Raw genomic sequence first — 23156 nt, 5'->3', positions numbered from 1 at the left:
AAAAGCTTTACAAAGGAGGAAACATATAAATTTTTTTTATATTACTATTAAAAAATATCAAATAATTTAAAATTAAAATTTAAAATATATTAAGTTATAAGTAGTATTGATGATAATTAATTAGTTTAGAAATTCAACATTTCTGCTTAAAGTATGGCGTCAACATTCTTCTCCTCTTTACAATAATTCTGGATTTCAGGTCATACTTTCTTCTTTTTCCCATATGCATGATTATTTTTTTCTCTTTGATGTCTGAACCAATATTAATCAATAAAAATATATCTTGTACTTACTCTTCTTGCTTAATTTATTTACTTCATGTTGTTTTTGTAGTACGACGAACAACCATATCTTTAATTGTATAGAACTATTGTTAAACCTTATTAATCATTTATAGATCTTCATAGATCAGTTATAAAAATTGATAAAATAATGTATAAGAATTCAAACATTATTTTAAAGACTTATAAATCGACTCTAAGAGTTTTAAATAATGCATAAGTGATGATAAAGATTTTAAAACATTTAATCTCATTTAGTAATAAAATCCTTCAACTAAAGATGAATTGCAAAATAACCCATCAACTAAAAATTCAAAGAAAAAAACTTTCAACTTTAATTTCGTTGATCTCTGTCACCCTCCGTCTAAAATTTAGTGACTGAATGTGACAGACGTTAATAAAATTAAAGTTGAGAGTTTCTTTCGTCAAATTTTTAATTAAATATTTTTTTTACGATCTATTTTTAGTTGTCCCTTATATCTACTATTATATCTTAAGAAAAATAAAGGGATTATACCAATGCTACTTACAAAATGAAAGGTTTAAAAGCCGCCTCTCCTACACACGTCTCTTAAATGTGTGGACGTTGTCTCACTATCACCATCTGTGCCACTCATCATTTTGGGTGTTATGTAACCGGCAACTTTGTTGTATCCCACAAATGCGGTCCTAAAAGCAAGAGTCACAATCTGCACCGTAATTAACTTGTCATTTATCGCATCTTATATATTCGTTTACATACATAGCATATAACCAAAACTGACTCTCTTTTTTTTGCTCTTCTTAATTTTTATAATATTAAATTAGTAAAAATATTTTTGATTTTCAGATGTGAAAATTGGTTCGACTACGGTGAAGAATCTGTGTGAAAAGGTCTCCAAGTTGTTTAAAATGACGAACTCACTGAAGCACAATCAAAAATAACAAAAACATGTCACGTGATCGACTATGTTCTGGGCAGTAAGTAGACTCGAGACCTTCGAACACTACATGCACCGTCTCTCACAGAAGTTAAGAACATTGGATGAGGAGGAAAGCAAAAATGAAAAAGCTTAGGAATTAGGCTTTGATTAGTCTCTAAGTTCACATGAATATATATATCTCTTTGGAGTTCAAGTTTGGATCTTAAACTCGTAAAAGCTACTTGTTGTTGTTTCTACATTTTTGTTTACACTTTTACACAGGAGTACAAGGGAGATGAAAAATAATTAAAAAATACCTTTGAACTTTTCTTTTGTTTCTTTAAATCTTAAGCTGTACTAGTCTCAACATTATAAAGTGTTCATTTTCTTGTACCTGGTGAGTTCTGGCAACAACATTCAGTTACGGAAGAAAAAGTTTTCCTTGACTTACATAATTGAATTGGTTAAATGTACGTTTTACATGTATTAAACGAGATGTACATAGGATAGCCTACTGTCCGAGCTGGCTTGCCTGCCTCAGCTACAAGGCCGAATGCACTAATCCCAAAACGACCACTTCATTTTTCGGCTTAGTTCTTTTGTGTGACTGTGAAGAAGACTAAGCCCGATTCACAAGTCTAAGAATATCTTGACCGGTATTGTTCTGGACCAAGAGAGATCTCTACCAGTTCACGATAGTGTTCACCAGAGCTAATGATGTGGTGAAATTGTTGTTTTCAAGAAAGAGAAGGAAGCAAAAGATCAAGTTAATCGGCTTCGGCGATGATATCCCACATGTAGCTATTGAGTATTTAAATAGTAAATTGTCCATGAATGATTTACTGGTAAGCAAGTTAACAATTCAGGTTTGAAGCCAAGGGGGGGATCCATGCTTGATTTTAAGGGGTCACATTGAGCTTTAACCCAACATAATTTGTTTCAAAAATAAATAGATCAAACAACAATATGCATTTAGAGAAAATCAAACCGAGGAAAGGTGGATCAAAGGTTAAAGAAATAGACCAATGAAGCTACAAATTATTTTGTCAACTGTAATACATCCACCAATATATAACATTTAACATTTATCAGGTGACCCCCTATTTTTAAGGGAAATTGCACCCTATGACTATAAAATAAAATGTAATTAAGAATCTAACTACAAAAAAAATCTCTAATATTTCTATAATATATACTATATTGTCTTTACCTCGGTTGAAAAAATGCAAATAATTTTTTTTTCTTTATCAGTCACCGCCACCACTTCTTCATCATCACTTTTTCTTACATAACCACCACCATTTCACTGTAATCACCATCATATCCTCCATAATCATATTCATCACTCGAACACTATCACTGTATCTACTACCATTACAAAAAGCCAATTAATAGATCTGAAAAGAGAAATTTGATTGTTAGCCGCCGGAAATCTTTAGTCACTTTCTTAAATGATGACGATCAAACCGGTAGAGACAAGACTGAGATGAATCATGTGAGCATGCTAGTAACTAATGATATGATGATCACCACCATCTCCTTGATATCGGTCACCACGTCTTCCGTCGTAACCATACCACTCGTTTGTACTTTGTAATGTAAGTTTCCAGTTGTATTATGCTACTTCATTTGTTACTATTCTATTTTAATAATGCTTCATATTATATACTATGTGCATATTTTGATATTTGAGTTAGAATTTATATTTTATTTTAGGATTTAGTGATTAGTTTAATTATGGGTTTACTTTATGGAAGGTTTGGGTTGATGTTAAGGTAAGCATTACCTCATTCCCTACAATCATAGTCATTTCAAAATTTGAACAATATGTATAATGTTATTTTGTTTGTTATTATTTTATTTTGATAATGTTTCATATTATGTATTATGTGTATATTTTGATATTTGAGTTAGAGTTTATATTTATTTCTAGAGTTTAGTGATTAATGTTTTGGGTATAATTTATAGAAGGTTTGGGTTGATTCAACACATAATAGTAAAAATGGAAATAAAAATTGAAGAAGATGAACAGTGGTATTTATGCAATATTTTATATTTTATATTACATATATATATAGAATAATAATACTAACATTACATCATATTTCTTTAAGTCCTCTCTCTCTCTCTTCTGTATCTCTTGCTCCTCTCTCCTCTTCTTGCTACTCCTCGTACACCACCACCTCCTCCCTTTTACAATTTTGATCTCCATTTTATAATTTCATTAATATGAACTATACTATTTAGCATGTTCTATTCTATTTATATTTTTTATTTGTATATTCTCGTATGATGAAAGATTTATGTTTACATGTTATTTATAATTTTATTTCATGTTGCTTACTATCTATAAGATAGATATAAAGATTGAAAACACTTGTATATGTCGAGCATGTAAACATATTATGATTTTATAATATAATATGCTATTTGATAAAATTATTGTATGTACCATGCTATTTAGTTTATTTCATACTACAGTATGTTATATACCATTATGAGTTTTACATTACAAAAGACCATACTTATGGTAGTCATCACCCTTACTGAGTCACAACCATCTCCGTCGTGTTATCTGCCTCGCTAACAACCACCGCCATTTCATTTGTAACCACCCTTATCGTAGTCATCACCCTCACCACCATAGCCGTTGAGCCACTGCCTAACAACCACCGCCAGAATAATCAGTACCATTGTTTTGCTTCTTTTTTTATGTAACTGGAAACCGACTTTAAAAAGAACAAAATTGGGAGAAAGTGAAACAAATTAATGCAATGAGATCTAATTATGTCAAGACTAATGATATATTTTAATTTTACTTCTAAATTTGGTTATTACACAAATGAACCCTATTTTAACGTGGGTCTGCCTATTCTTGAAAAAATTGCCACGACATTAAATTTGTATGCCCAGGTAGATATGAGATTATGCTTTTCTCTTCCACAGGGTTTGCTGATTAGTTAGATACTAGGATAAGCGCAAAGCGCATGGTGAAATAATTATTAAAAAAATTATGTTTTATATTGCAAAATCTGATGATTTCTGAATACATGTGTTCTTGTGGTCAAAATATATTTGATATTTGTGTTTTTCTCAATATAGAATAATTAATCAACTATAAATATTTGGTACACATATAAAAAATATGAAGCCCAAATCAAACAATTAAAATGGGATATCATTGATACTCCTATAATCATAAATTAAGAGTTGTGAAAAAGATTGATGGCATTTCTAAGGGAAAACTCAACCGTATATATATAGTAGGCATAGGTAGGTTTTTGGATTGTTTGAAAAATTAAAATAAATAGCATTAATTATCTAGAAACCATATTTTAGCATGATACATTGAACCAACATTTTTTTAAATTTTCAATAACTACCACAAACATATTTGGCAAGTTGTTTTCAAAGGTAGAAATTATAGACTTTGTGACAAAGTATATTATTATCGTAAATTAAACTTACCATATATAACTTCTTCAAAATTTTGTACCAAGCTTAAAAATTCGGTGGAAGCGTTAACTTGGTGGAAAAATTTCTTATTTATTTAAACAGCTGGTATGAAAACAATTAATTTAAACTTACCAAAAGAGATTGATTCTAAAATTGTGTATCACGAAAATTTGGTTCAAAATTAGGATTTTTATTGTCTTCTAACGATAATAATACCGGAAATTTACGATTGATCCTCCTTCGGCTCAACTGAAATTAAAAAGAACATTTAAGCGAATTCAATTATAGATAATCCAAAATAAGTAGTTGTTTTTTAATTAAACATATTGTATTGACAAATTTAAAATTTATTTATGATCAAATTGTTTCTATATGTATACAATTTTTATTGTTTATATAATCAACTATATGTTGGGCCGATACATTTGGATATTTTCTTTTACTAACATATCAATAAATAATTTTTTTTATATTGAAGTTACACTATTTTCAGAATATCAGATTTTTACTTTTTTGACAACATAAGATAGAAAATTAAAACTAAAATGATAATTACAAATTAATGGATTAAGCTTATAATTTGAATTATAGTTTGGTAATGGGTCACATTAAGACAACATAAAATTTTGCAGCCCGAATATTATTATACTTAAGGCCCAAGTATAGAAAGATGATAGTATTATTTGTGTGCAACCGATACTTTGTATATGATGAAAGTTAGGTTAACGTGATATATATCATCAACTATTACGAAAGGTCATTATTAATGTTTTTCTAAACTACGAAAAAAATTAGGCAGGGACAAAGCTTTTTCTTAATCTTCAATATAAATTTCATAATATAAGTTCTAAAGAATTGTGTTGCAAGGAAAAATATTTGATATATAAGTTCGTTTGGTAATAAAAGAACTTAATTTATGTATTACTCTTTATATAAGTTTTTGTAGGCGAGAAAGGCATGAGAACCGAACAATATTCTTTTTTTATTTATCAACAAAACAAATTTGAATAGTTGCGTCTCTTTACTCTTTTTTATCAAAGCGTCTCTTTGATATTAATAAAAAAACACTTAAAAAATCATTAGTTTCGATTTATAGCAAAATTATGCAATACTTAGGCCATAATATATAACAAACTTTGATTTTAATTGCTTTCCAAATAAAACATACTAAGAGTATACCTTACACTTTAAAAAAAGTATTATGTTGGATCACAATATAAATCAACTTTGAACCATTTAAAAAATCTTATTTAATGAGATCGCCGAGTATTAATTTAATGAGATCGTCGAGTATTAAGTTTATCATATCATATATATTTATGTTTGGATAAATATAATTTTTCTTAGCGATTGGATTTTGAACTTACTAATTTTTCAATTGATTCTTATGTTGCTACGTAAGCCAAATTAATATCATAATTAAGTGACACCTAAACAAAACTTTTTTTTAATTAATACAAATTTAAAGTTTCAACTTTTTAAATCTTTTTCTATTAATATAGGGGATGTTTGTGGCATCTATCTCAAGCTATTGCATAATTTATTTGATCTTGCATCCAGTGACATGAATCAACAAGTGAAAGACTCTTAATTGATTAGTTAGATATGCCGTAAGACAAAATAGCCTTATTGTCTACAGTTTTTTCATTAATTTTTATGGACATGATTTTATGACAACTTTTATATTTTATAAATTTAACATTTTACCAAAAAAAAACTTTTATATTTTTAATGCTTATTTTGGGTATTCTACCAAAAGAAAAACATCTTCCAAGTGCAGTTACTAGGGGCAGTTCTGAGGAAGTGCAGGCGTTGAGGTACATATAGTGGTTACAACTGATTTGTTTAGGTTACAATAGCTCTTTCAAAAAGAAACTATGCTTCCACAAACTCGGGTGCAGCTTCGTAGCAAGTATCTTCCGTGTGCTTCCATATCTTCATGTGATATCATCCGTAGTCTCCAAGAAAATTATCATTTTCTTATGATCTTTTAACAGATCTCGTTCAGCTTAGGGGTGTGTGTGTTGTGTTTATGCTGAACACAATTATTTCGTTAAGTTTATTCCACTAACAATTATTCAGATATTTTATTACTATTCCTCTTTATTTGACAGACCAGTTAAGCTCATTTTCTCATTTTCTAAAAATTTAGTGTTTATATATCCGACATTGAATTGCTGGAAAAAAATATAATTTAAAAAGTTATAAATTTAGGTGGAGCCTTGCTTGCTAGAGATAGTAATGGTGCGTTCTATTCATGCTAGGGACGGTTTTACATGCTAGCCAAATAGAACCATTGCAGAACTAAGATGTGGGAAATGTGCGCTTCAAAGCTGCCAAGATTTACATCCTAATGATGTCATAATTGTGGTGGACTCGGAAGATTTTTCTTGAAGCACTACCTAAGGTTGAAGTATGGCCAAGCTAATCGCACTTGTACTATGTGAGATAACAAGTTAAGTCCCACATCGGATATTTGACAAAGGAAAGTCTAATATATAAAGAGAAGTCCAACTCTAATAGTACGAGGCCTTTTAGGAAGAAAACCAAAAGTAAATCCATGCGGGCCAGCCCAAAGTGGACAATATCGTACTAATAAGATAAGATAGAGTTGGACATGGGATTTCACAATCCCAACAATTGGTATCAGAGCCAGGTTTGACAAAGAGATGCAAGAAGACTAAAATACCTTTTAAGTAAGAACGGGTAGAAGAAGAAAGAGAAAGTATGTTGTAGAAACGTCAGAAGATCATGGAACCTGTGATGTGTAGTGGGAAAAAAACATTCTCAAAGAAAGCCCTGCGATTACTGGTACAAGGTGGTGCCGAAGATGATTCGCCGAAGGAAACATATGAGATGAATGTGGTCCTTAGCTTGAAGGGAAGAATGTGAGATAACAAGTTAAGTCCCACATCGGATATTTGACAAAGGAAAGTCTAATATATAAAGAGAAGTCCAACTCTAATAGTACGAGGCCTTTTGGGAAGGAAACCAAAAGTAAATCCATGCGGGCCAGCCCAAAGTGGACAATATCGTACTAATAATATAAGATAGAGTTGGACATGGAATTTTACAATCCCAACATACTAAGCATATAACCCAATGATACGAGAGGATCTTGTTAATTGTCAAATTGAACAAGAAAACCTGAAAGCAAACAGCATTGCTCGACATATCTCACCTTAGGTGCTCAAACAACTTAATAACATTTTCAAACGATTAAAAGAGTTACAGTTAAATAATACACATTAATTATACAAAAAAAAAAATTCCAAAGCAAATCATATATCAATTTCATTCACTAGAAAAATCCGGTTCTACTGGTTTCTGAATCGAAGATACCATACCAGAATCCGACCCACTACGAGTAAACTTCCCACTGTTTAGCCTAACCATCGAGGCCGTCTCAAACATACATTGAAACTCCTCTTTAACCCTCAGCTCAGTCGCATACTTCCTCTTCTTGTGCCGTCTCCAAGCAGCCTGTATGAAACAAGCCGCCCAAGTTCTCCATTGATGAGAGTAAAACCTAAACTTATGTTTCAACTGCTTACTATGTAATCTCCTAAACTGTGTAGCCACGAACTTCAAATCATCAGCTCTCAAAGCAAACGCTTCAACTTCGTAAATGGCTTTGACGGTGCGGGTGGAAGACGGTAAGATCACAACGGGACGTGGATCTAACGCCCAGGTAAGCAACTCCTCACCGCAAAAATCTCCTGGTCCTATGAGACAAGAGTTGAAGAACCCGGTTCTGCCTCCATTTGTTGTGTAAGAATCAAGATGGCCTCTGATTATGAAGAGCATTTCATTGACCGGGTCGCCTTCTCTCACAAGAAACGTACCTTCAGTGAATAATGCCGGTTTTAGCCTCTCGCTGATCGCGTCAAGCATTCTTTCGTCCATTTGATCGAACAGCGGAACCTAACGTGCGGAGCAAGAAATCTCAGAGAAAACCAAGAAGTTGAGAAACTAAGGAGATGAAGAATGAAGTAGGCTTACACGTCGAACAAGATCAAAACATAGATGGCGTTTGATATCTCTTCGGAGATCAAGAGGAAGACTTATCAATAAAGCTTCTTCATCGACTCCTCTTGTGGCTAACCACTTGTATTGATCATATTTTCTCACGGCTTGTCTTAGCTCTGGAGGAAGCTGCCTATGGTGCATCCATTGCTCTGTATCTGTCCTCCTTATCCTCCATTCTTCAAGTCTCATGGTTGTCGACTGTAAATATGTCTGCAAGAAAGTGAAAATTTTAGACTCTTCATGATTAGAGAACTATATGACGTGTGTCACAAGTAATCCTTAGGTTTTGATTCTCTCACTTGCATATTTCCAATAAGCAAGGCAAAGAGAACAAGCCCTAGAGTCGCCATGACAACAGCGAAGATAATCTCACCAACGTAAGTGCTCGTGGATAGATTTTGTCCCAAGGAACTGAAGAAGAACAAAGGCAAGTTAATGTCTAAAATGGTGGTTAAACTATACTATAATGGTGTCTGAATCTCACCTGAGGTTCTTCAGTCCCCACCAGAGACAGTAGAAGTACTTGCTTATGAAGTTTGATGAAGTAACAGTTGAAGTTACTGCATCTCCGTATATACCAAACTCGTAAAACCTAGTTCCAGGTTTGCATATAGTTGTTATGTTGCTCCATTCAAACCAAGAGTTCCTTTGAGGATCTTCCAGCCTTCTGCATTCGAAGAATCTGTATTGACAAATCGGTTTCTCGATGTTGCAAGCATGTCTCCAGCAAGCCTCTTGCCTCTCAACTGCAAGCAAGTACCAACAAGCACCTAAAACCTGGAATGAATAGACTTGACTGATGAGAGACACTCAACTCCTAACCAAATCTTATAAACCCCTTATATAGTCTCTGAGATTTATGGACCTTGAAACAATTATCAAACATAATCATTTAAGGGCCAGATAATATATATACTCCCTCCGTTTCATTTTAAATGTTGTTTTAGATTTGTACACACATATTAAAAATACATTTAATTTTGTATATTTTCTAGATAAAAGCACCATTACCTATACGCCAAACCATACTTCAACCAATAGAAAAATAAATTGGAGAATAAAGTCAAAGAATTTTGCGTTAAAAATTTTAAATAACATTTATTTTGTAACGAAAAATTTACTATACAACGGTAATTGATATGAAATAGAGAGAATATATAACCACTAATATATAACCACTCTATTAATAATTTAATACATCTCTCACAAAGTTCTGTTTATCTACTATCTTCAGTCCTAGGCTAAATATAATAGAGATTTTAGCTAAGAGTTGAGCCACTTACATGGCTTGCTAGCATATATAGCATGAGGTTGTAGGCGGCTCCTGCCCAAGCAGTCTCAGTTACAACACCAGTGGCTTTAATGATCTGGCGAGAGAGAGGGAATATAAGGAACATCCTTGGAACATACTGGAATATGATGATGAATCTAAGAGTGTTCTTGGTGTTTGTCATTGGTGAGCCTCTTAGATTTGGTATTACGATCCAAATCAACACCTGAAAAATGTAACAACAAAGATTACTCAAGGGTTGAATATATCATGAATCACTTAAAAGCTGGAAGATACATAAGAATCATTATACCTGAGGTAAAGGCAAAGCAGCAACCAAATGAATCCAGAAGCTTTTGTTGAGATACCTCCAAGCAATCTTTCTTGAATCAATCACAAGCTCTCCTCTACCGAATACACGAGAAGAAGGGGCGATGTAAGCCGTTCTAAACCGTATAACAATCTGAGCGATGTAGAAAGCATCAGCCAAAGATCTAATAACTGTGAGAACAACTTCGAGTCTGATTCCAATGGTGATACAAGCCTCTTTTCTCATGACCGGTAAGAAGAAAAACAGAGGATCCACGAACAGAGAAACCAAACATGCTATGAGAAAGAGTTTGTTCCATTTTCTTATTGTCTGTCCACGAGGATCGAGGATTTTGTTTTTAACTCTCCCAAGATCCTCAGTGAACACTCTGGAGAGTACTTTATCTTTAAAAGACTTCCCTCTAGTCATCTTCTTTACATTTTTTCTAGGAGAGATTTGAGCTCCATTGATTTTGAACTTGAGCTTTACCGCAGTTTCTTCATGTACAGCTTGTGGCTTTGTTACTTCTGAATCTTCTTCAAATCTATAAACATCAAAAGAAAATGTACAGTTTTAGGAAAGAAGAAAGAAATTCATATGATGTTTTTTTTTTAAAAAAAAATTTATATATATTTACTTTTTTGTAATAGATTCATATGATATTGAACAAGAGTCAGTCTTATTGACAAGTACTAACCTCACAGATCTTGAGTTACCATAACCCATTGCTTTTTTTCTCTTTAACAACACGAGAAGTCTCAAAACTTTACAGGTGTAATGAACCGTGAATCAAGAAGCTTTACTTTATCAATGAAGAAAAACCCATTATGCCACAAGAATATCAACTTGGGGACATTAAATTTCCAGAAAAATAGGGAAGAGAACTAAACCCATATTTTGGGATCAGACAGACACTTTTGTTTGTATATACAACTGTACACAAAAGATCTAATAGTATCGAGTAATGATGAGCAAGAAGACGAGCTTTGTGTGATTAAAAGAGGAAACCCATGAGATGTGAAACTGTTTCAGAAATGAACGACTAGTGAGCAAGAAAACAGGGGAAAAGTTTTTGAGTCGCTTAGGTAACAAGCAAAACAAGACCGCAAAACCCTGCAACAGAGTATAGACTTATTTTACGGGGAAAAAAATGTCGACATGTGAAAACTAAAAAAGGAAGTTGAAATTAAGGCACCGACATAACACAACACAAAACGAAACAGCTGTAAGAATACCAAGTAGGACCACAACAACGAAAATGTGAGCAAAAAGGACATTCAGAGGTGGAGAAAAAAAAAAGAGACTCACTGAAACGTGAAGTGTTCTTCGTTCATCAATGCTTTGTGCAGATTTGTTTTCTTCTTTTCTTGGGCGTGTTCGTCTTCAGACAAAGATTGATAACTTTAGCTTCGTATTTGAGAGCGAGTTTTACTTGAATATAGTGTTCGTTTCCACTGTATTGGTGTGGACAAAGTGCAACTTTTTCTTGTACGGATGATATATGATTATAATTTATAAATACCATTTAAAGTAGCTATTGTGGCTTTAGTTATTTACATAAAGTACAAGGCCAGACCATGATAAAGAAAACAAACAAGTTGCAATTTTTGTTGAATTAAAAAAGTACGAGTTATTGTTTTTGAGATTCAAACAAGTTTTTTTTTTGGTAAAAAATGTTAAGGAGATTCAAACAAGTTGACAGACGTGTAAAATCGAACTTTTTGTTCACCAAAGTTGATTGATAGTTATTGGTTAACGTTTTTAACAAAGATAATTCAATAAACGTTATTATTTATTTCCTCCCAGATATCAATAATCATAAACCAACAACTATAGCTGATAAAATCAATAACTATAGTTGATTAGACTACTAATCTTCCAGTTTTTGTGATTACTAACCATCAAAATGGTATTATATCTTTATCACTTAAGTAGGGGGGCGGGGGCGGGTAAACTAAACTCATTACTCCTTCAGTATTTGCGTATTGACTTTATTTGGGATAGAATATTTGTTAAATTAAACACTGAATGAAAAATATATTTATTTACGAGTTATTGAGATAAGTATTATGTATAGTAGTAATATACAGACACTTCCCACTTAATTAGATTGGTAAGGTTTGTAAGATCCGAGGAGTTGACTCATTTTGGAATCCGACCATGTGTTCTGTACCAGTTCCTGCATGGACTACATTTGACTTTCAAGTTTCTTAATATATTTTCTCTCTTTTTGTGTTCAAACATATTTTTACTATTTTTCATCTTCACTCTTAAACTATGCTGTCTATGTTTCTCTTGGATATCTTGTTTCAGAGCGGTAATCTAATTTATTAAAACAGAATTATAAATATAAATTACTTTTTAGTTTTATAAGTTATTTACACTACAATGCCACTGATGTATTAATTGAACCTATATTTATGTTTCCTTTGTCTTTTGCAGTTTTACTATTGAATTAATGCATTATTCTAAATTTGTTATTAACTAAAAAACGCCAAAATTATTTACTATAATCCTATCATATACGGACATTTCTTATTCCCCCATTTCAATGTTCAGCATACAATCATTGATATACATAGCTTTATGCTTTCATTTGTATACACAATTCTTTCTTTAATAATAAACAACAACAATTTATCTTCTTTTCTTCCTCACCTCTTACCGATATACCCTATATACAAAGCAATGTATGGTTTAATTTAGTTATTTTTGTACATTAATCGATTTTTCAATCTTTTACAAACAAACAAAATCTATATACATCAAATCGATTTGTTCATACGTATATATTTTTGGTTGTGCTTGATTCATACAAACAATACAGATCCATATATCACACACACACGCACATATATATATATATATATACATTAAAAACTAACAAAAACAATTATAATATTAGCTATTAACTATTAATATCAGTCATTTACAAATTTCAAAAATTATTCCTTGGCTTGCGGATTAATGAATTTTAATTTAAAAAATTTAATGTATAAAATCTATAAAAAAATGCAACACCTTCAGATCGAGAAATTAGATCCTATTCTATATCTATATTAAATACGAGGAATCTATTCTATTAAAATATATTCTTTTAAAAGTGAAGTACAAAACAATACTTTCATATTTTCAAGTGATTTTTTACAGATATTTATTCTATTTTTAATTAATTTTAACCAGTTCATTTATTGTTTTTCTAAATAATTCGACATTATTTAATAGAAAATTACAAAACAAAATTTAAATATTTTGAAGTATTTTTATTTTATCTTTTACATTCTTTATTTATTTTTTTAGCTACTTCATTAATTATCTTTACTATAATATTTCGACAATATTTATTTACATCTTAATCATAATAATTTGACTTGATTGAATAAAATTGTTCTATTTGTGATAAGAATCCAAATTGGTTAACAAAGAGTTCTTTTTATTTGTTTACTATCAGTTAGACATAGACATTTGGGTACCTATTTAGGTACGAGTTGTTTCTTTCGGGTATTGAGTTTGGAAATTAAGCTCCCACCAGATATTATAAAATTTTGGGTGGGTTTCGAGCCGAGTCCTCCAAATATGGATGGATTCAGTTTTGATGTGTAGAAACTTTAAAATATCCAAAACTAATGTATCCAAAACAAGTTTGGATATTTGTACCAAAAGTAACCATACTAACCGAGTAACCGATTTGGTTCGGATATTTTGAATTCAAGCTAAAAATAATCTATAAATAACCAAATAGCCAAAAGTGACCATATTATCCGATTTGATTTGAATCCAATTCTGATTGAACAAGAACCTAAAATATTATAAAAATATATAACACTAATGATGAAAAAGATAACAATTTATTTTTTTAAAAAAGTTAAAATTAATATCCGTACGGACGTGCATGTCAATCTCTAATATAGCTTAAAATACATACTTTCTTGCATTTTGAAGTGAGGAAACAAAACAACCTCCGGTTATACGACTTGTGTTGTGTGTGAAATTGTTCTCCAGTTGAGACAGTCTACTTTATAAACATTAAATTCATGATTCATCCATTTAACTTCAAAATCTTGGTTCTTACTTGTTTTCATTTGTTAATTCTTTTTCTTTTTAATCTAAACGATTATTTCACTGGAATATGTGATCTAATTGCTTTTATGGACGACGATTCTGTTGAGATGTTATCATCAACCTTGGTACATAACACATTCGTTCATTTGATGATGTTTTAATAATTTTTTTAAGTTACCCCCACTGCGTTATTTACTCGCGTAAGTGTTATATTATATTTGCATTGTCGCCTTGTCTTCTATTCAAATTAAGGGTATTTATCTGACACTATATCTAAGTGATAAGCTTAAAATTTAGGCAAACTGTTCACAAATCTCGACGCATTTCCTCATCGGCTTAGATTGCTTTAATTGCACCAATGTATCTCTTAAGTTACTTTATTAACGTGTCAAAAAATAATTAAAGAATTACCAAACATCCCTCAAAATATATACTACGGACGACAATTTGTGTTTCTTTATGTTTGTAAGTAGGTATAAAATAGGTCAATGTAGTCTCGAAAGGTTATCTTTGAGCAAAAGGACAAATTCTTAAAACTAGAAACAAGTTGGAATAAACTTCCACTACTTGGTAGTAATACTTAAACATGCAATTTTGCAGTTTGAATTCATGGTATTGTGAAATTCACAAATATACATATTAATAATGAATAGAAATTAAAGAAAATGCATTCTTTTATAATATATATTGGCACTGAATTAATAAACATTAACATATATGTTTATCAGTTTTGAATTCTAGTTAACGGCATTTATGTTTCTTCATAATGCATAACTTCGTGTGCATTTTCTTAATATTAGGTCTTAGGAAAATAAACAAAAACTGAACAGCTTGCAAAAATAATTATGAATTGTTTTTTTTTGTCAGCATATAGGAAGATACTATACCAAAATATACATTATTTTTATGCATATATCTTCATTTTTTTTTTGCTCATTTTCATTAAGGGCAAAAATACATTAATAGACAAAGCTTGGGTTGGCAATTAATTGCAGGTTTCATTTGGAATAAATGGGGTTTGGTGTGGCGAGGCCACGGGAACACGCCATATGGGCTTTTCTTGATTGAGATCACATATCATCCCCCACCTTCTCTTTCTTCGATTATCCAAAGATGTTACTATTCAATTATTATTTCTCACTATTCAAATTTATATGACGATAAAAAAATATAAACAAAGCATATGTTTATGCAGATAGATTAGATTAGTAAGACTAGCGCTCTAACGGTCTAACCTCTAAACCCTTAAGCTTCCCTCGTCCTCTTGTAGGTGTTCGGCTCCAGTGGCTTTTTAGCACCGGGGCAGGTCGATTCTGATTTGTTCCTCTTCATGTCTCGTATCCTAGTGCTGGTTTGTTCGGTGTGGTCTGAATAGTTCTTTGTATTTTCCCATGAGTCTTTTTTGAAGTCTCGTCCTTGTTTAGTACTTCTTAGCTAGACGGTTGTTTGTCGCTTTATAGCTGGCGTTACACAAATTAGATATAAGAGATGAAGAAAAATGAATTATTATGGCAAACTAAAAAAGATGAACATATGTATAAACACAAAAAAAATAAAAAAATTAGGATACATAAATAATTGCCATAATTAACATTTAATTCATAATTTAGAGAATAAGTGAGGAGTATAAATGTATAATGTCAATGATTTAGTGTGTAAACAAAATGATGCTCTGTAAATCTTCTACAAAGTTTTTTTGACATAAGCGAATGTATCCAAATTTCTTTACTTGGCACGGCACTATTGAGAATACATATCCCTTTATTGCTCTTCCGGCCTTTAACTATGTTGAACAAATTCTTAAATAGTACTAGATGCTTTGTCCGCGCTACGCGCGGATTATGTCTTTTTAATTTGTTTTCTATATATTTAAATTGCTTAACAAAGATTGAAAAACAGAAGTTAAGTTTTAGATTTTATATAGAATTAGAGATTTACATAAAAACAATGATAAAATAGTTTAAAATGTAAATAAATCTAGGTATCAAGTTCTGTGAAAAAGAGAATAATAATCTGAATGATGCATGAATTAAAATCACTTTTTGCTGCATGTTCTCGCATAATCTCTTATTCGCCTTTTGAAATGCTTTATGTAATCAATTGATTTGTTGAAGTAGAAATTGGTTGCTGGTGATGAACGGAGTAGTAGTTTGCCTGGAAAATATTAGATTTTATTATTATGTTGATAAAAAAAATTTAGATTTGTATTTTTTTTGATGTGTTTAATAAAACTATTTACCTTGGGAAAGTTTATGAATTATGCTTGTGATGATAACAACTTTAAATTTCCTATCCTTCTCGTTTTGTAGGATGCTAAAACAGATAATACTTAAATCAAATATGGTGGATTGGAAAATGCATATATATATATATATATATATATATATATATATATATATATATATATATATGTATATGTTAAAGTTAATAAAAGGCTTACGTGGTGGTGGTAGCACAGGAAGCCGATGCAAATTTGAGTATTATCTGTTTGGTGTTTTCTGATGTCCCAAACCTTTCTTATACATACCGTGATAGGACGCACTGAAATCCCTTCTTGAAGTTGGTGGATTCTTTGAGGAATGTGTTGCATGTAAGATGAAACTGTAAAACATGCGATTTTAATTAAGGGCATACGTTCTTTAGAACTTTACAAACAAAACAATAAATTGAAATAAGATACATGTATTTCCAACTACAATTATTACACACAGGGATATATTTTCAGAAATAAATTAGTATTACTGAAATGTTCTTTTATTTTCCATATATATGTAGTTGTCTATGATATTTAATAATTACAGAAAAATATATAAATAATATTTTACAGATATGATCTCGAGATCAGAATGAAATTAATTCTTCTTTTCAAAAAAAATTTTGAATTAGTATATTGAGTTTTTTTGTTTCAAATAAATATTTAGTGTGTACAACTTCTTTTCATATTAATATTTTTTTTTTTGACAAATTCTTATTTGAAGGATTTTGAGTTAAAAAATCAATTTGGAACTTTATATGTTGAGTGAGCAGAAGCTAAATTTATATGTTTGTTAGTGAGCAGAAGCTAAGTTTATATGTTTTTTTTTAGTTAAAAATTTTGAATTAGTATATTGAGTTTTTTTGTTTCAAATAAATATTTAGTGTGTACAACTTCTTTTCATATTAATATTTTTTTTTTTTGACAAATTCTTATTTGAAGGATTTTGAGTTAAAAAATTAATTTGGAACTTTATATGTTAATTTGGAATTAATTCATATTAATTCTTATTCTTCATGTCTTCTCGCCTCAAAGATAAGTTTTTGCGTTGCTAATGTTGTATATTACAAAGCTCTATTTTCTCGGATTCGTTAGTTTGGTTTCTATATGGGGTTTAGTTTATATGTTTGTTAGTGCACTTAATCATCCATTAGCTTCATATCACTTTATTGATTCTTTAAGGCTTATGAAGTCTTTATTTATTTTTTATTTGGATTGAATATTTCAATTCCTTGACCACTAAGAAACAGAAACCCCAAAAAAAAAGAAAAACATAATTGTTGGATCCTTCTAAGGAGACAGAAGATTATGTATTTACCTGAAGCTTTGTTGGGCTGATCAGTAGGTGGGTTATCCATAGTGTTGAGAAGCGATCCCCACAACGAACTCATTCCTGAAGGTAGAAAGCAACACGTGAGCACGGGTATGGTTTATTGACGTAACGAAGATACAGATGAGTTTTTGGGAGAGAAAGACTTTGCCTAAGAAATCTTATTTTCTACGGAAGAGAAGGATGATTTTTTTTGGGTGAGTTTGTTTTTAAGTATTTTTCTTTTCTCTTTGAAATGAATAGTCAAAGATTGGTATTGCTTGTTTAATGAAATATATGACTTTCCTTTTTAGATGAAAATTTTACGTTAACATGGGATTCCTTACCATATTTGTAATCATGCAATCTTGGAAAATTTTGTGAGTCGTGTATTATTTAAACTCTTGATCTTTATACACGTTTTTCAAACTCTTTGATTCTTTAACTTCTTTATATCGCCGGCCAACATCCCCCGGCAAATTATGGTGAGCTGATTAGAAGGCCGGCTTAGGGAGAAGGTGGTTATGAAAGGGAATGGTTGCCATTGTTCAGAGCTTGATGAGTTGTTTAAGGTCATTGCGAAACTTTATTATATATTACTTATATAATATAAGTAAAGCAAACAGTAAACAATAGTTAAGGTACGTTGAAACTGAGTTACTATAATTAAAAAAAAAGTGAGGCACAGTCATTATTCAATCAAACAATAATTTTACAAACAAAACCAAAAAGACAGTTCAAACGATTAGAAGACAAAGTATAGCAAACAACCAGATTAGTCAAGCAGATTTAAAGAAAGTTTCAGTATACATAAATATAGAAAGAGACAGAAGTGATTATAAAAAAAGTAGTTCAAATGATTGAATGACAAAGTCTGAAAGGGAAAGAAACAACGCATTGTCTTTAGATAAACCAAAATAGTACTCAAACTGAAGCAAACTTTAAAAAGACCAAGTCAATACTTGAACTATAAAGCAAAGACTAAAACATCCATGAACCGAAGCTTAATCATCACGTCTTTGGCGTTTAGCTTTCTCTGGATCAGCATTGTAGTCAAACGTCCTCTTACTCTCCTCATCTGCAGAATCACCAGGGGTTTTGGAAGGCTCACAAACTTCATTCCCAGTCTGCACTGTCTCCCTGGACGTGGCAGCAATTTTGCTTCCAACAGAGGCTTCTGTGGGTGGTGGTTTGTCTAGAGAGAGGATCCTGGTGACAGTTATGGCTCGGGTACTGCCAGAGAAGTTGTGCTCTGTAACTTTCACACAAAACTTATGTGTCTGTCCGATGGTGCTGATTAGAGCTTCTGGGACAGGCACCTCATGGTCATCTCCTTCGCTCTCATTAGCCTATATTTGAGAAGAACAGTGTGAGATGAAATTATATGATAAATATTTACCTCAAAGTAGCTGCTAACTAAATCTGATGCGTGCCTACCGGTTGATATCTTGCATATTTACATTGTTTTATCCATTCATTCATAAACATTTTCATCATATAGATTAGAATTTAGACATGTTTAGGTTGCATTTTGCGTACATATGTCTCTATCAGGTATTTGAGTACCACATGGAGTTTCTGGAGACATTTGGGTGCATTTGGAGCTCAAAAAGGAGTGTTTAGAGTGGTCATTGGGCGAGCAAGGCATGGAGCGACCAGTCCGGAGCGACACCACCAAGTCGCTCTGACCTCCCTATTGGAGCGACCTTACCAGAGCGACAGGGAGAAGTCGCTCGCGGTTTCATCACTCGGAGACGCGAGAACGAGCCCGGAGCGACCTCCCGGAGCGACACCACGAAGTCGCTCGCATCTCACACCCCTCTCGGAGCGACCTCCCAAAGCGACACCCCGAGGTCGCTCGCGTCTCTATGGCGAGACGACACGAAGCGAAGCCTGGAGCGACCTCTCAGAGCGACCCACTGAGGTCGCTCCCGAAGGCCGGAGCGACTTGCCGGAGCGACATGCCGAGGTCGCTCCGCGCCTATTATCTGCTCGATTTCTGTTTTACTTAAGGGCCTTTTGGTCATTTCATTATGCACGTTTTTACATTTCAAAAACCTATGTTTTAAACATCTTTTGTAGCCACGAGAGGCAGATTATCTTTTATCTTTTGATCTATTGAGAAATACACAAGAACTCTCTTGAGAAGTTCATCTCTTGGATTTTGATTGTTATGTTCTTGTGTTATTGTTGATTTCTTATCTATTTCTCTACATGATTAATCTGAAATCCAATATGGGTTTAAGAGGAATCATGGAGATTAGTGAGTAATCACCTTTGGAATTCATGGGTTAGGGAGATTAAGGGTGATTAGGTTAGAGCTAGGATGTTTTAGTGTAGATCATTCATATTTCCTTGCTAGTAGAGTAATCATAATGCATCTTCTGAGTTGGCCACTCAGTTGTTGATCCTTAGGCATTTCTCACCCGAAAGGTGTTCGATGAAATGCCCGAGACAACTCTCCTAGGCTTTTAGTATACTTTGCCAAAGACATTTGTTGTTAAAGATGCTAAGATAGCTAATAGACTTGTTAGTAATGATTGCTTTCATATTATTCAACCAAAGACATTTGATGTTTGAGATATGTTAGCAAATGAGCATTCATCTAGACATAGAGCTTGCTTAGAATTGTGTCTAGGCTTAAGGTTGATAGTTTGATTGATCATTTGCCATCCTTAGTTCGATACTTGATCACCCAAGGTCTAATCCCTATGCCCATGAGTTCTCTTTTCCTTAGTCAAGAAAGTATCATTCTGTTATTGCTTTCTAGTTTTAGTCATAGTTTAAAACCCATCTAAATCATTGGTTGCACTTAGATTAAGTGAGTACTTGCATTCTCAGTGCTTTGATATCCCTCAGAACTGGTTCGACAATCATTTATACTACAACATTTGTCTTAGGAGCCTTGAAAACTCCTAACATCAAATTGGCGCCGTTGCCAAATTCTGAGTAGATTTGAACATTGAGATTTAGTCACTTGCTTGAGACTAAGTCATTTTTATTTTCTTTTGTTACTGATTCTTCTTCACCTCCCTTTAATCTACAGGTGTATGAACTTGAGGAGCAGGGGTCCATCAAACCTAGTTCCAAGAGCTGCAGACATCAGAGCTTTAGAGAGAGAGTGTGCTAGAAAGAGAAGAGAAGAAGAGCAACAGGCTCACTTGCAGAGATTGGACACTGATATGGAGACATACCTCAAAATGATGCGGCGTCAATGGAGCTAACAACGTTCCACAAACCAACAGCGAGCAGCTCGACCCATTGGCACTTACGACCGCCCCAACATTCATGGTCATAGATTGGGAATCCGAGCACCCGCTGTGGCAGCCAACAACTTTGAGATCAAATCAGGACTCCTCAACGTGATCGAGAACAACAAGTATCATGGCTTGGCTCTAGAGGATCCATTTGATCACTTGGACAGGTTCGACAGCTACTGTGGGTTGTCAAAAACCAATGGTGTGTCCGAAGATGCCTTAAAGCTCAAGCTATTCCCTTTCTCTTTGGGGGATAAGGCACGTCAGTGGGAGAAGTCTCTACCCAGCGACTCCATCACCACTTGGGATGACTGCAAGAAAGCATTCTTGGAGAAGTTCTTCTCTACTTCAAGAACTGCTAAGCTGAGAAACGAGATTTCCAGCTTTCAACAGAAGAACTTGGAAGGCTTCAGTGAAGCCTGGGAGAGATTCAAGGGCTACCAAGCTCAATGCCCACACCATGGCTTTTCTAAGGAGAGCTTGCTGAGCACATTCTACCGTGGTGCTCTTCCTAAGTACAGAGCCAGACTGGATACAGCTAGCAATGGGTTCTTCTTGGGGAGAACTGAGGAGGATGCAGAAGAGCTGGTTGACAACATGGTAAAGAGTGATGCAGTCTACAGTGGAGACCACGACAGAGGCAGTAGAACAGATGATAAGCAGACGAGGAAAGAGATCAAAGCTTTGGAAGACAAGATCGACCTCCTCATTGCTGAAAAAGCAACCCAAGAGCAGCTGAAGTTTGTTGGTAACTCCAAGCAGGAAGATCCACTTGCTGTCAATGAGGTTGAGGGTTTGGAAGGTCAAGAGGAGTTGTGTTTCATCAACAACAATGGTAGCTGGTACAAAAAGGAGCCCAACTTTCAGTACAACAACTACCAACAGAAATCCTATCCAAACAACCAACAGAGTGGCTATCCGCCAAGAAACAACCAGCAAGGCAGCTATCAGCCTCAGCAAAACCCCTCGTCTGGTTCCTCTGCTCCTCAAGAGAGCAGCACTGATACCTTACTGAAGCAAATCTTGGAGTCTCAGACTAGAAGTGAGAAGCAAGTTGGTTATGAGTTGAAGAACCTTCATTCCAAGATTGATGGGAGCTACAATGAGCTCAACAACAAATTCTCACACCTTGCTTCTACAGTCAGGAATTTAGAGAATCAATTTGCTTCCATGAACACTCACCAGAATCGCCAGCAAGGATCTCTACCTGGAAAGTCTGACCAAAATCCCAAGGAGGCCAAAGCTATCACCCTTAGGAGTGGTAAGCAGTTACCTCCTAGAACCCTCACCAAGGATGCTGAGAAACTAGGTGAGGGGGTTGCCATCAACATAGATGATGAAGTGGTGATTGTTGATGAGAAGATCAATGACGAGATCTTGGAGAAGATAGTGGAAGCCAAAGGTAAAGGAAAGGTTGGAGAGGAGAAGAAGACAGTAAAGGATGGTGAAGTTGTTACTCCAGCAAGTGAAAGTTCTTTTGTTCCTCCTCCCTATGAACCCAAACTTCCATTCCCTGGTAGATTCAAGAAGCAGCTGCTAGAGAAATACAAAGCTCTGTTTGAGAAGCAAATGAGTGAAGCTCAGGTTGCAATGCCCATCATCGATGCTTTCATGTTGATTCCTCAATACAACAATTTCCTGAAAGATGTTGTAGCTGCAAAGAAGAAGGAGATGGAAGGCATGATGATTCTTACCCATGAGTGCAATGCCATCATCCAGAGGCTTGATGTTCCAGAGAAATTAGAGGATCCAGGAAGCTTCACACTACCTTGTGCTCTTGGACCTATGGTATTTGAGAAAAGTCTCTGCGATTTGGGAGCTAGTGTCAGCTTGATGCCTTTGTCTGTTGCAAAGAAGCTTGGATTCACTCAGTACAAGAAGTGTAGACTCTCTCTGGTGTTAGCTGATCGTTCAGTGAAGTATCCTGTGGGCATCTTAGAGGACCTCCCTGTGAAGATTGGAAGGTATGAGATACCTACAGATTTTGTGGTGCTTGAGATGGGTGAGGAGGCTCAAGATCCATTGA

At 33.5% G+C, this 23156-nt stretch overlaps 1 protein-coding gene and 1 non-coding gene across 2 annotated transcripts; both read right to left on the bottom strand.

The window, feature by feature from the left end:
* Positions 1-7826: 7826 nt before the first annotated feature.
* LOC106352602 (putative cyclic nucleotide-gated ion channel 15) lies at positions 7827-11611 on the bottom strand. The gene is made up of 7 exons (XM_022713255.2): positions 10946-11611; positions 10252-10792; positions 9952-10164; positions 9153-9445; positions 8968-9079; positions 8642-8878; positions 7827-8563 (listed from the first exon to the last, which is right to left on the bottom strand). The coding sequence occupies exons 1-7, from the start codon at positions 10972-10974 to the stop codon at positions 7934-7936; spliced, it is 2055 nt and encodes a 684-aa protein (XP_022568976.2). The 5' UTR covers positions 10975-11611; the 3' UTR covers positions 7827-7933.
* Positions 11612-21490: 9879 nt separating this feature from the next.
* LOC125576845 lies at positions 21491-21597 on the bottom strand. The gene has a single exon (XR_007315268.1). It is a non-coding gene; the product is annotated as a small nucleolar RNA R71 (small nucleolar RNA).
* Positions 21598-23156: the final 1559 nt, after the last annotated feature.

The sequence above is a fragment of the Brassica napus genome, chromosome A7 (assembly GCF_020379485.1).
Source record: "Brassica napus cultivar Da-Ae chromosome A7, Da-Ae, whole genome shotgun sequence".
In the NCBI taxonomy this organism is placed as follows: Eukaryota; Viridiplantae; Streptophyta; class Magnoliopsida; order Brassicales; family Brassicaceae; genus Brassica; species Brassica napus.
This window is presented reverse-complemented; position numbering and strand designations above follow the sequence as displayed.